At 41.6% G+C, this 14349-nt stretch overlaps 1 protein-coding gene across 2 annotated transcripts in view; it reads left to right on the top strand.

Annotated features, from left to right (window-relative positions):
* Window positions 1-623: 623 nt before the first annotated feature.
* Window positions 624-14349, top strand: part of LOC121544910 (intraflagellar transport protein 43 homolog A) — a 29170-nt gene continuing 15444 nt past the window's right edge. The window contains exons 1-4 of one of the 2 annotated variants that reach the window (XM_041855151.1): window positions 624-731; window positions 1041-1145; window positions 1299-1310; window positions 8276-8346. In XM_041855151.1, coding sequence (XP_041711085.1) covers window positions 687-731; window positions 1041-1145; window positions 1299-1310; window positions 8276-8346 — 233 coding nt within the window. In that variant the 5' untranslated portion in view covers window positions 624-686. The remainder of the gene's footprint in view (window positions 732-1040; window positions 1146-1298; window positions 1311-8275; window positions 8347-14349) is intronic. The other variant, XM_041855152.1, reaches the window with a different exon arrangement.

Here is a 14349-nt window from a genome sequence, read left to right as displayed (position 1 = left end):
ACAAAATGTTTTCCCACCTCACAAGAGCATCTCTCCCCTTTTTTCTCTCCTCAGTATCAATGAATAAAAAATAAAAAAAACTCTGTACACCACCCATTGTCCAACTTGATTGGCCCAAACAGGCACACACCCTTCACATGAACATACACTATCCCAACATATTTAAAGTAACAGTACATAATAATTTAACCAACATAGGCCAAACAGCGAAGGCTGTAGTAAAACAGATTTGATTAAATGTATACAGGGTATATAAAAATATACATTCACATATTATTATTACTTAAACCATAGTTCTAAATACATGTTTTAACAGGGTATTACCCCTTTTTCATAGCAACTATTTCCCTTTTTCTTTGATGTTACAGACAAACTAGGTCCAACAATAGTAGCCTGCCTTTATCAGAAACTTGCCCATACTGGTATATAAATTCATCAATATAATAACAACCAACCTCTTTTGATAATCTGTCTGATGTGTCTGTGTCTATTGGCCACTTCTACCCAATAATGGGTATCCTCTGCATCTACCAGACCAGAGTTTTTGAAAGGTTTGGCTCTAGCTCCCTACTACTCGAGCGTGGACCACTTACGCCACTCCCCCTTATTGGTGTCACCATGGAGATGGTCGCGGTGTGACGCTCCTGGTCTCCAGGAAGGAACTCCATCTGTAAACGCAAGGGAAAATGGACGATAATCTTCAACTCGGAGACAGTGGAGTTGTAAAGAATGTAAGTGATTTACGATTTCAACTTGTACACAAACAGAGTCTTTACAGAAGAAGTAACGTTAGCAATGTTTAGAATGTCATGGCAAACCTTGAACTTGAATTGTGGTTTCTCTCTTGTCAAGGCAGCCTTTCCAGGCAGCTAGCTAACGTTAGCTAGCTAACCTTAGCATTGCCATCCAGCTACCTTAACACCGTTTTACAGCAATTGTGTGATAAAAAAGTCAATCTTTAACGAATGCTTTAGAGTTACGACCGTGTTCGTGTCATTTTAAGATAACTTTTAGTGACTCGAATTATGATATTCGCTCAGGTTGCAAAGTTAGGTCGACGGGCTCGCCAGGCTGCAGAGCAAACGTCATCACTGGAAGAGTCTCGACACGTCAGAAAATCCTCTTCTTCTACGTCGATGGGAGAGGTAGCTATGATTTATGATTGACTATCAGTGCTGCTTGTAATGCCTTTTTATTTACCTAAAACCAAATATCATATATTACTTGTCATGGCCATTAACTTCACTGCATACACTCCACCTAAATACATGTGAATCATTTCTTATGCATGAACCAAGGAAGAGGAAGAGGTATTGTATGAGGGCGCTTAAGTAATGATATGGCATGGCTTGGCAGTATTCCTTTTCTAACCCTACAGAGTAACTTTATACCACAATAACATATACTGTACCCTCATAGATTGTACAGTAAAGACTACAGTATCCTCAAATCCATACACATTACATATGATTTGAATGTAGACATTCTACATACTAACTCAGCTATCATTGAGTACCTCACACTGTGGTATAAAGTTACTTCATTTTGTGTTCAAGGGATGCACTGCTCTATTCTGCTTTATAGATGTAGGCATATTACAGTACAGTTGTTCCTTTGGATGCTGCTACTTTTATGTAAAATTATTTTGAAGTGGATCCTGCACAGTGGTGTAGTGTTATTATTTTTTTTAGGCGAGGGAGCGCAAAAAAAAAGTAAGTGATGTCATAATTTCCTCAAAGTTTGTACCGACAGATGTAGCCAATTGAATAGCCTATCATTATAGAATATGCATAAAATGGATCCTCCAATTGCAACGTCTGCCTGTGCCCACACATATTGTCTAAATAAAAAAATCCTGAATGATAATTCTTCACGTTTTACCGGTGAAACGTCCAAACTGCATCTCCATGCCAATAATTTGATTGAGCTCAATCAGTTTCATGGGAATATGCATTTAGATCTTCTTGAATTACTGTTTCGTGAGCGAATTAGAGCAGGTGGTGTTAACAAACAATTAGCCCTTCTTGTATTTAGTTTCAATCAAAACATATATCCTGCCTAGTGGCACGCTCTGTTGAGTTTTGGCGTATTATCTTTTTTTTTTTTACCATTCAGCTTCAGCTAACCATCCTAAAAGTGTTTTTATTGTTTACAGTAATGTTATAGGCCTACTATGCTATGGTATTATATTCGGTTCTGTTATGTGAAACGCAAATTAATCATTATTATGTGATCTTGCAAGACATTGAATCAGCTTTGATTTACTAAACAAGCACCATTGTGAGAAGTGATAATATTCTATTTGTAATAATAATAATAAGTGATGAGTATGACTATTAGGCGTAGGCAACAGATCTTTGATGAGATGTCATTTTAAGCGATTGGAACGCCCTTCGTGGTGCTGAAAGGACAGCGCCAGGATCGCGCAATGATGCTAAAGAAGTTGAACCAACTTGTGGTGCTGAAGGATAGCTCTGCCATTCGGCCAGTTCAGGAAAAAACAATAATTAGCAGTAGGCCTATAGCCTAATAGGCCAACGGCTACGTGGTATAGCTATTTGTAGGCTATAGCCTAATGTAAATACAAATACATATAGCTTAATATCATTGCACTGTTTGCGAAGAGAGCTTTATTGCGAGTAGGTATTTCATTGTATTGTGTAGCTTATACGCTGTATCATAAATACACTTTGATTTGATTAGCTTGAACACATGGTTACAATATACCCTATTATAGAGTAAAAGAAAACAGAGAGGGGAACTATCAATTCATAGAAGTAGTGAACATAAATCATCACTACGTAGAATAGTAGGTCATTTGTTTTAAAACAGGCCATAAAATCAATATTTTAGTGTGGTGTATTCATACATCACAATAAACGTTAAACTAAATGCATTATTACCTCCAACTTGGCCCAGTTCACATTTCCAATTGCCCACCCTGACATACCAAGCTAGAACGGGCCCTGCGGCTCAACCAAAAGCCAATGTAGGCTAAATATCCCAAGCAGGGCTACAGCAACTTACAGAGCGGGTCAGGCTCCTTGGGTTTGCAGTGGCCACTCTGGTTTGGGTGTCCTCGGCATAACGGTGTCGCCGTAACCAAGTGGTCACATATTGTTCTGGGTTCCACTGCACAACGGTTCCTTGGAGTTTGCCCGTTTATTTAATTTTTTTAACATTCTGATTGGCAAAAGTGGTCAAGCCTCTGACGGGCCTCCGCAGTGCACATAGCCTATAATTCTTCATCATTCTCGCTACCGCCAGAGAGAAGACAGGGAAGAAACCACCATTTACCTACCTCTAGGCTGCTATACATATTTATTTGGTTTGTCCATCTATTGTTTTTCATAGAATTGTAGTGGTAATTAAATATAATTTAGAATTTATTTGAATACATTTTCCAGAAATAGTTTTACCAGCTCCGTGTATTCTCAAATTGAAAAAAGTGAGGGAGCACCACTCCTCCGTCCACCGGCAGCACTACACCCCTGATCCTGCAGTTTCTTTGACTTAAAAGTTGTCCTACGTACCTGGTGGTCTTGAGTGGCTTTTTTTGGGGCAAAGCCCACCTACCCAGTTCCATAAGATATGAAATTGAAGGAATAGGAACTAGTGGTGCTTTTCAATTGAGACTTACCCCCATACCAGGGGATCATCAACTTGATTCAGCCGCGGTTCGATTTTTTTCTTGAGCGGATGGTCAGGGGGCCGGAACATAATTACAAATAATTTGTAGACTGCAAATTGACCGCAAGAAGCACAGACATATATCATAATTATTTGACTAAAACATAACCATTTCAAACCTTGCTTACATTTGTATACGGTCAATTATATCTCTATAATGTGTGGTTTGTGGGAATACTTTGGAACAGATTTCCAAATGTAAAATCACTTGGAGCTGATTTGCTGGTGTTTTTACAAGAAAAAATGTTTTGCTCAGAAAACTTGGGGGGCCAAATAAAATCACCCGCGGGCTGCCAGTTGGGGAACCCTGCTCTACTGTAATTGTGTTTCCATCAGGAGTGTGACAGTAAAGACTTGGAGCGAGCAGAATCAACAACCTCTGCATCATTCGGCAGTTGCTTTGTGAGAAGGTGTTAAAGTTCACAGTTAGCCATTGTTATGTAAACGCTGGCTGAAAAGTACCCAGCGCCTGGCCTTGGCCTCAAGTCAGGGCAGGTCCGCTGAAGCCATGGCCCAGTGAGACACGGGGGGCCGGTCCACATAGATGCAAACAGAAAAGTCATGAGCCTTTTTGGTAAAACACCAGAGTAAATCCTCAGTGGAAACTCGCCATAGATGTTATTTTGGTACATTGTTGCCTGTTCTATAACTTTGGCTGTTATGAAGAGAGAGGATAGTTTTGAGTTAGTCTGATTTTTGTTCAGTGCTGTGTACTAATCCATGCTAATTCATACCTGCCCTTGCTCCTGGACCCTCATCTCCCACAGTCACACAGAAAATGATTACAGGCATAATTGCTTTCAAAGTCAAATTGGAAATGACATAACAAAGTCAACCACAACTCCACAGCATTGGCATTCATGGTATGGACGTCTTACTTGTCCCTAGTAGTGGCAAATTGTAAGACAGCCAGCATTCCCTGATGAGGAATTCCAGCAATGCTTTTGCACTAATCTTCCCAAATTAGGGCAATTTCCCTAATTTAGAATTACAATTCTCGGGCCCCTAGTGACCTGCCATGCACATGAAATGCATTTTCTCCGGTGGCGTGCGACTGTCAGGTTTATTTATCAGCGCTGGTCTGTTTTTCAAATAAATACCCACTGAGTGGTTACATTCTTGACATCCTTTTAAACAAAGGCTGAACTGCATTCATGGGCTGTTAGTCTGAGTTTGACAAGCACAAGGGCATACTGCTTAGACTAGGGGTACTCGAATACTATTTGTAAAGGTCCAGTCACACAAATTCCAGCGTAGTAACAAACCCCAACTTCACCCACTCACCAAGCTGTGCCACGTCTATTTTTATTTGGCACAAGCACTGTCTATTACACAAATTGTTCACAACCCTCTTGTTGGCGGAGAGAACACTTTTCATAATTTTCTGCAATTCTATACATTTTGCCATGGGGTTGTTGTGGAAAACTCGATTCTGCCACCACATGGTGGAGGGAACATTTAGAACATAGGGCAGCAGTAGCCTTGCGGTTAGAGCATTGGGCCAGTAATCGAAAGGTCGCTAGTTTGAATCCATAAACCGACAAGGTGAAAAATCTGTCAGTGCCCTTGAGCAAGGCGCTTAACCCTAATTGCTCCAGGGTTAACCCTTTCTGGGTCCAGTATTGCTGGCTGAGACTTTCAGAAAAGCCTTAATTAGAAAATATGTAGCCTAACTCTTCAGTATGACAACCTAATTGCCTAAATAAACTCCACTGCCACTATTCTACTGTGACTGTAAAGTTCATATATGGTCATACAGTCTTGTGGAAGTAACTAACTTCTTCAATCAACCTCCCTCTTTGGGTGAGGATGAAAAAATGTCATTACGTCATTGGTATGTTAATGAGTTTATTTGTAGTTATTTTTCATGTTCAAATAACTCATCATAAGCTAAAGATAGGTCTTCATCTTCTAAGATCAACTGCTTTTGTATCGTCTTTGTCAACAGTATTTACCCTCATGAATTCATAGTTACATAGAGCACTCTGTGTTCTTTTTGGTAGCAGACTGTAAAAGCAGAGTTTATTGATAAGTTGCCACATTTGTCATTAATTTAGCCTCCCTTGTTCTTGTTGAAATCAAATATTTTACTAATTGCATAAAATGACTTGTTCAGCCTCAACCTCCCAGCTTAATACCAGCAGCCAGACTCCCCTTCCTCTCTAGACGCTGACATTCTCATTTATAAATGGGTTTGGTGAAGGAACCAACTATTGGCATGTCGAAAGTAAGAAATTCCTCCTGACCAATATGTCATTTGCAGACCCAATTTGGTAATGAGAATGTTGTGCTTTTTTTCCTAATTCATTTGTCTGCTGCCTACCCTTGTGTGCTCTGAGGAATTCATTCATTCAAGTGCTGCTCCCCAACTCCCCGGGCCCCGGTCTCAGGACCACAATACAAATTCAATTCACTATTTTCAGTACTATTTTCAGAATCAAAGAATGAGAGGGAGAGGGGATTATTTTTCCTGTAAAGCTATTTTAGGTCAGACTTGAAGCCCGCCCGGGCAGTCCTCTGTGTAGCAGTTCCCACACTCTGCTCCATATGTTCAGGCTCTGTTATTGGACAGGAGTTAAAACCATAATAAACAACACAATGGTTTGCATATAGATGGCAATACGTTGTGCATGCAAGTATTTTGTATGTGTGCTTAGTGAGAAGGCATGTCATCTTTGCCAGAAACGTGCAGCTATCTTTGGATGGTATAGTGCAGTAAACAAATTACAGAACACTGAAGAGAAGAGTGGATAAAACAGAATTAGAATACTAGAATGATAGAATTAGAAAACTAGAATGGCCATGAACCTTCTTATGATGGTATAAAGGTCAGCCATTTTGGTCAGGGAATTGGTCAACCATGGTTTGCCAGTGCTGTGATAAGATATTGTATAAAATAATGACTTTGAAGAATGTTTGTTAGCTAGCTAGCCAGCCAGTTTTAGAGGAATGGTTCCATTAAGTTTTCAAATGAACTGCCAATATGCCAACATTCCATTCAAACAATGCAGTCAATCGCTGGCTGTAATCAGTTGATGATAGGACTAAGAAAAGTTGTAAATGCAACAAGTACTGATATTATATCGTATAATAGTACTCATAGCTTTACAAGAAAACAAAAATGTTGACATTTATGGCCTGTTCACATATAGTTAGAGGCTATTTATACAGAAAATGTGTATAAAACCCATATAAACTATTTATAATTGTATGACAGTATTTTAGGTTGACAATAATTCTATTACACAATTTCTTGCTTTTATTTTCCTGCACAAAATCAGATTACGCCTCTACTGCCATTTATTCCAATTGACCCTTCGCTAAGCCCCACCCACCTTGGTTACTGTTGCAACCTTGGACAAACATTTTCCGGGAAGCCCATTCCCCCTTCTAACCACTGGCGAAATCCCCTCACAATTATATCAAACTGTGTTTTTAATACACTATGAAATGAATACCAGACTACCCCTGGCTAATCAGGAACATATTGGGTATGTTGTGGTGGACTGTCATTACAATTGCTTCACAGGAACCAGGTAAAATGATGTTGGTAGTGTGGCTAGCCACTTAATGGCTCTGAATAGACTGTGCACGCAGTCAAAGCTACAAACCACTTTTGGAGCTAATCGTTTGCTGATGTTGACAGAGTTATATTCCTAATATAGCCGATTTAGCTAAGCTAACATACATTTCAAGAAAACATGTTATATTAAGGGGCTAGCTAGCTAGCGTTATCAACATTTGGTGGTCAATGAATGAGACTGAGAGCTAGCTAGCTAACCAGTTGAGCTAGCAAACAATGTAACAAAAGTATATAATTTCGGATTACAAAAATACTCCAACTAGCAAACAATGTAACAAAAGTATAATTTCCGATTAGAAAAATAGACTGCATTTCAGGAATCACAGTGGCAAGTACCCCTGGTGCACTGTAAAATGATTTAGCCATTTAAACAATTTATTATTTAAAGAAAACTCAGTTTTTCCCACTGCCCTCACTGGCTTTCATGCGTTTCAAACATGAGCTTGTCCAAGGTGTCGGACTCGAAAACAGTTGCTATCCATTGGAGTGCTGCGATTGATTGTCCAAAATCCTGGGGTGGGGCTTAGCGAAGGGTCAATTAGACTGGTGTGAATTTCACCCTGACCAATATGTCTGCCATTTTCACCCATTCTGGAACTTTTAGGGTTTATGACATAGCCCCTCTAGTAATTTAATAAGAGCTCTATGAGATAATATAGGCTCTCCCCAGTTATATGGGATACCAAGGGTTACTTGGTCTGTTGTAATAGCCTACACCTCAAGAATACAGTTCCAGGAGTGGTTTATGTTTTTAAAGATAAGAGGGCCGGCCCTCTGTTGAGTCGTCTCAAAATGTATTAGGGTCTGCTCAGTTTTGGAAGTATGCTTTTACTTTTATTTATTTACCTGATTTAAGCTTGACAGAAAGCAATATTTTGCTATTTTGGACTCAAATTCCAATTTTCCTTCTTCTGTATGTTTTCAACCTAAGTGTAGAGTTTAGCCTAATAGTTTAAAGGAGTTGTCTGTTATGCCTGTCATTAAGGATCTCTCTCACCTCAGGGACCCCCTCCTAAACCAGCTCGCAGGCAGGGCGGCTGGGCTGAGGAGACTTCTGGATCTGGATCAGCCAAGTGAGTATCTCCTTCTCTCTACTCACCTCCAGTCTCTAGTCTAGGTAACTCCACCTCACAGTCTCCAAAATGCGTGTCTCTGGCATGGGTTTGAGATTGGGAGCAATGTTCTTTTGTTACTAGTGATGTCTCATGCTGAGACAGAGAATAGGTTATTTATTTATCAATGCATATTCTTTCCACTTTGGGCTCTGAATCAACAACGTTCCAGGGAGCCTATCTGAGCAGTGAACCCCACAAATTCTCTTCAGCTGAGCGGGAGGCGGTAAATGACATGGTTCATGTATCAGCCACAGGAGGGCACTGTTAGTCAGCTATCCACTTCATCACAGGGGTTAGGCCACTTTATTACCTCTTACGATGGCTGTCTAACCAATGCATGCTCACCCTTAAAGGCACATGTATTAATATTTCCTACCACAGACACATGGAATGTCTTGAACAAAAAATAATGTATCTGTAAAACAACACATTTACGCTCATTTACGAGTGTTCCTCGTTGGGGGAGTGGCATTCAAACAGAGCCACTAGTGGTAGGGAGAGCTAAATTAGGGAATGGGACATCACTACATCACTCGCACACATCAGAAACTGCCAACGGATACCACGCAATTCATTGGCGACGAGCCTTGTGTTTTCACAATGCCCGTGCTGGCGGCAGTAACAGCTTTCCTTATATTTCTCATGCAACAAATGCGTACTTACTACTTACCATATGAGCAACAACTGAGAACAGCAGAACAACAATGTGGCCGTAATGTACCCATCCTCTGGCTGTGGTTCAATATGGGGTAGTACTGAAGCAGGACTTTCATTCCATAGCAGTTTGACATGTAACAGTTGCATTTCCTTTACTCAGTCATTACTAGTGGAAGCATTCTAGAACAATTAAAACCACTTCTGAACTAATAATTATACCAAATGTTTTAGGGTCCATACACAGGTAGGCTACATAGCTACACATCCATAGCATACGGGTCTTTTTATCCTCCACTACACAATAAGCAAGAAAAGAGTTAGCTACTGCTACGTACCTGCAATGGCAAATATGTTCTATCTCTAACGCTAACGTTACGTTACTTACTACAATAAAGAACATTGACAAGTGATTGACTTTGAAATATTTTTTCATGAACAGCAAGGCAAGCTTGCAATATTGTACTCTCACGAACCGGCTCAAAGTTCGTAACAAAAGGGAGACAACGTGGAGACAAGGAATACCAAAATATATATTTATTAACTAAAGTAAACTAAGTATAATTAACAATGGTGTGTGTAATCAGTAGTGTGAGTGTTTTGCATGCATACATGTAATAATGCAAGGTGTTGAAAGGTGCCAAAGCAAACAACCAAAAAGCCACAAAAATACCACAACAAAAATCAATCAAGGTGTCTGCATGGAGAGAGTCTCCTCAATGAATGTGGAAGAGGTCCATTTATCCTGGGACACACCCAAGCCCAGGTGTTTCCCATGTAGCTGACGACCCTCCCAACTCCGCCCACCGGCATCCTAATAAGGAAACAAGAGCAAAGAGAGAGAATACGGCAGACAGAGTGGGAGGGTCGTCAGGAGCAGCCAGCACCGGAGTTGAGGTAAGCAACCTCTTTGCATCTTCAAAAGCCTGTTGACAACGAGAAGACCATACGTAAACAGCCTTAGCTTCCAGCAAATCTGTCAAAGGAGCGACCACAGTAGAGAAGTTCCTACAAAAACCACGATAATACCCAATCATTCCCAAGAAACGCATCAGTTCCTTTTTAGTAGTTGGTGGTGGAAAAGCATCAATAGCTACCACTTTAGCCCGAAGAGGACGGACTTCACCCTGCCCAACTACCTTTCCAAGGTATGTAACAGTCGCCTGAGCAAACTCACATTTAGCCAAATTTATCGTGAGGCGACCCGCAGCCAGACGTTCGAACGAGGCTTGAATACGGGACAGATGTTCCTCCCAAGTATCTGCATATATCACTACATCGTCCAGATAAACAGCGCACCCGGCCAGACCAGAGACAACCCTGTTCATAAGTCGCTGAAAAGTGGCAGGTGCATTACGCAGGCCGAAACTCATAACCGAATACGAGTACAGACCAAAAGGTGTAATAAAGGCAGAGATTTCACGTGCCCTACTCGTCAGTGGCACCTGCCAATAGCCCTTTAACAGGTAAAATTTGCTCACAAACTTAGCTGCGCCAACTTGATCAACGCAGTCCTCCATCCGAGGAAGAGGAAATGAATCTGGCTTAGTGACATCGTTTACCTTACGGTAGTCCGTACAAAATCTGTTTGTTCCATCTGATTTACTGACCAAGATACAGGGAGAAGCCCAACTGGAGAAAGAAGGCTCTGCTATTTTACTCTCCAGCATGTACCTGACCTCAACATCCAGACAACGCAGTTTCTCTGAAGAAACTCTATAGAACCGTTGACGAATGGGGTCAGCATCTCCAATGTCAATATCATGTTCTATTAAGTTTGTACGTGTAGGTGTATTAGAAAACAAACCTGGAAATCTCCAAATCAGACCAACCATCTCTTTCCGCCCATCAACAGGTAGATGAGTAAGAAGGCTATCTAAAATCTCCAGTGTCTCTGAATTTGTCAATATACCCTGCAGTATGCAATCGTCGGGACCAGGAACATCTTCCTCCTCATGCACAGACCTAGCGTGACCAGAACCCAGGGAAATAACAGTATCAGCCAAAATAACAGTTTTACCGTCCTCTGTAGACTCCCACTGTTCAGTCTCAGAGGAACGTGCATAATAGGGTTTTAACAAATTTACATGGAACAGTTGGTGTGCTTTCCTCCGTTCTGGAGTGGCAACTAGATAATTTTGCTCAGTGTACTGGGGCACCACTGTATATGGACCTTGAAACTTGGCTTGAAAAGGAGAACCAACAATTGGCAGCAGAGCCAGAACCTGATCACCTGGACTAAAGTGACGAGGCTCAGCTCGGCGATCAAATATGCTCTTCATCCTGTCCTGTGAAGATGATAGCTTTTCTTTAGCCATTTCACCAGCGGCATACAAGCGTCGCCGAAAATCACACATATGATAACAGGGACTGAGGAGGCTCGGGAGACTTCCAGTCATCCTGGAGAACAGATAAAAGCCCACGCACCCTATGTCCAAACACAAGGTTATTTGAACTAAAACCCGTGCTCTCCTGTGAAACCTCCCTAGCGGCTAACAGTAACCAAGGCAACCCCTCCTCCCAATCCTTATCCATCTCAGTACAATAAGCTCTCAACAAAGACTTAAGTGTTTGATGGAAACGTTCCAGTGCTCCTTGACTTTGCGCATGATAGGCGCTAGACAAGTTGTGTTTTTAATATGGAGCTGTTGGAGAACCTGACCAAAGAGATTAGAGGTGAAATTAGATCCTTGATCACTTTGAATGACCTTAGGGATTCCAAACAGTGAGAGAAACTGAGTCAAAGCTTTTAACACAGACTTAGTCGTGATAGACCGGAGAGGATAGGTAGCAGGAAACCTAGTGGTCTGACACATCATAGTCAACAAATAATTACTACCCTTTTTAGAACGAGGCAAAAGGACCAACACAGTCAATAATCAGATACTCAAAAGGTTTACTGAGTACAGGAATAGGAAACAGTGGTACCGGCTTAATAGCTTGATTAGGTTTACCAGTTAATTGACAGGTGTGACAAGTTTTGATGAAATCAGAAACATCCCTCTTTAATCTAGGTCAAAAGAAATGTCTTAATATGCGATTGTAGGTTTTCCTCACACCCATATGTCCAGCAACGTTGTTGTGAGAAGTTGTCAACACCAACTCACGAAGCTTAACTGGTACCACAACCTGACTAATCGCCTCCCCCAGAAAACTACCATGAGACATCCACTTTCTCATCAGGATCTCCCAACTGTTCCACAGGCACAATTTGGTCCCGCAACTCTTCTAATGTGGGGTCAGTCCGTTGCGCCTCGATTAAATCGGAGCGGGATACAGATAACAGGGAAAACAGTAACAGACTTCTTTGTGGTATTCTCGTTAGCCAGTTCCGTGACCAGGTTGTCATGGATCATAGAACGCGTCACTGCACACGCAGAGAACACCTCTGGGAAATTCTGCGCACTCTCATCAGGAATCCCTACAATTAACGGCTTAGTGGAAACCACTAAAGATGGAAACACGATAGGCCACACACGCTCCCCAGCCAAGTTATTCCCAATGATCACGTCAATACCCTCAATAGGCAATGAAGGACGCACCCCCACAACAACCTCACTTTCACCAGTCCACAATCCAACATCAGTTTATGCAATGGAACTGTGTTAATGCAATGGAGTGTTCAAACCTATTCCCCGAATCAGTCTCCGCAGAGAAGGGTAACACAGATTCCAACACACACGATTCAGAGGCACCTGTGTCTCTTAGGATCTTCACTGGCACTAGGTTCTTACTTCCTAACATAGACACAAAACCCTCCGTAATGAAAGGTAAATAGTCTGGATCAATATGGCCTTTCACATGCCCCTGGGCATGAGACAATGTGTCAGGAGTGAACTGATGTGGAACAGGCGCAGCTAACGCTGTAGGCTTAGATTTAACATAAGCACCTGTACTGAATTTACCCCTAGACCTGAGAACCAGACATTCGTTTTTCCAATGACCTAAGTCTTGACAGTAGTGACACTCTTGACCAAAGTCAGTTTTACCACGGAAATCGGGCTCAACCCTAGTTGAATGAAACTCTGCCCGTGAACCGAAGTATCTCGGTGAGCAAGGCCCAAATCTCTGCGAACGCCCCCACTCACTCCGAATACGGGGTTCTGCAAAAACATTTGTGAGTCAAAACATATTCATCCGCCAAAACCGCAGCTTCAGCGACAGTCTTTATTTTTCGTTCGTTAACGTACATCACTATACGATCAGGGATTGTGTCCTTAAATTGCTCTAACATAATCAGATCACACAGCCCTTGGAAAGTCATAACTGCAGAGGCGGAACACCAGCGATTAAACTGTGAAGATAATTCTCGCGCAAACTCAACATGCGTCTGCTGATCATCCCTTTTTAAAGTTCTAAATCGTTGGCGGTAAGCCTCAGGGACCAATTCGTAACTCTGTAACACAGCCGTTTTAACCTTATCATAACTGACACTGTCGGCTACACTAAGAGCTGCGCTTTACCAGTCAGCACACACTGCAACATCAAAGTGCGGTCAGAATCATGCCAACTCCTAGCGTCAGCAACACGCTCAAACAACGAAAAGAATGTCTCAGGGTCCTTTTCATTAAACTGAGACAACAACCGTAAGTTCCCAACAATATCAAATGTGTCTGGGTCACGACCAAAAGAGGAACGACCCCTAGGTAACTCTGGGTCACCTTCCCAGAGCAAACTCTCCCCTGAGAGCTTTCCTTCCCTAACCAACTCTAGTCGCTCTTGTTGCAGCTTGATTTTAGCATATTTAAATTCCAATTCCCTTTCATATTTTACATGATCATGCCCTAGCTGTAACAGAAGTAGTTATTTCTGCTGTTCAAAAAGAACACTACTCTGACTAACCGATGGAGCGGTCATTGTAACATATCGGGGAAACAACGAGTCCTCAGCAGAGGCTGCCCCAGTGGTAACTTCAAGAATACAACTCTCCATCAAATTGGCCTTCAATATTAACCTAATAGAATTTTAGACGTTTATCACTAATTTCAACCTTGTAGTGTTCAGCAACCTTCAACAGCTGTTCTTTAGTACATAATTCTAACAGTTCCTCTCATGGAAAGCGAATGAACTTGTCTACATTAGACGCCATAATCAAGATAAAAAAAATAAAATATTATAATAATCTCACTTAACCCCTCTGCTGAGCACACCAGACAACACGAGAAATTACAATCACACCGAGCACCACAGAAGAGAGATGGGATATGGAGCTTCCCCAAAACCTACAATAACTCAACCCTAGTCTTCGTGCGGATTCGCGGTGGGTAATTACGCACTGTAGCCCGCTGGCAAGGAAATAAACCCCCC

The sequence above is a fragment of the Coregonus clupeaformis genome, unplaced genomic scaffold, assembly GCF_020615455.1.
Source record: "Coregonus clupeaformis isolate EN_2021a unplaced genomic scaffold, ASM2061545v1 scaf1638, whole genome shotgun sequence".
NCBI classification, from domain to species: domain Eukaryota; kingdom Metazoa; phylum Chordata; class Actinopteri; order Salmoniformes; family Salmonidae; genus Coregonus; species Coregonus clupeaformis.
Note: the sequence above shows the minus strand (reverse complement) of the source record. Positions and strands in the feature narration are given on the sequence as shown.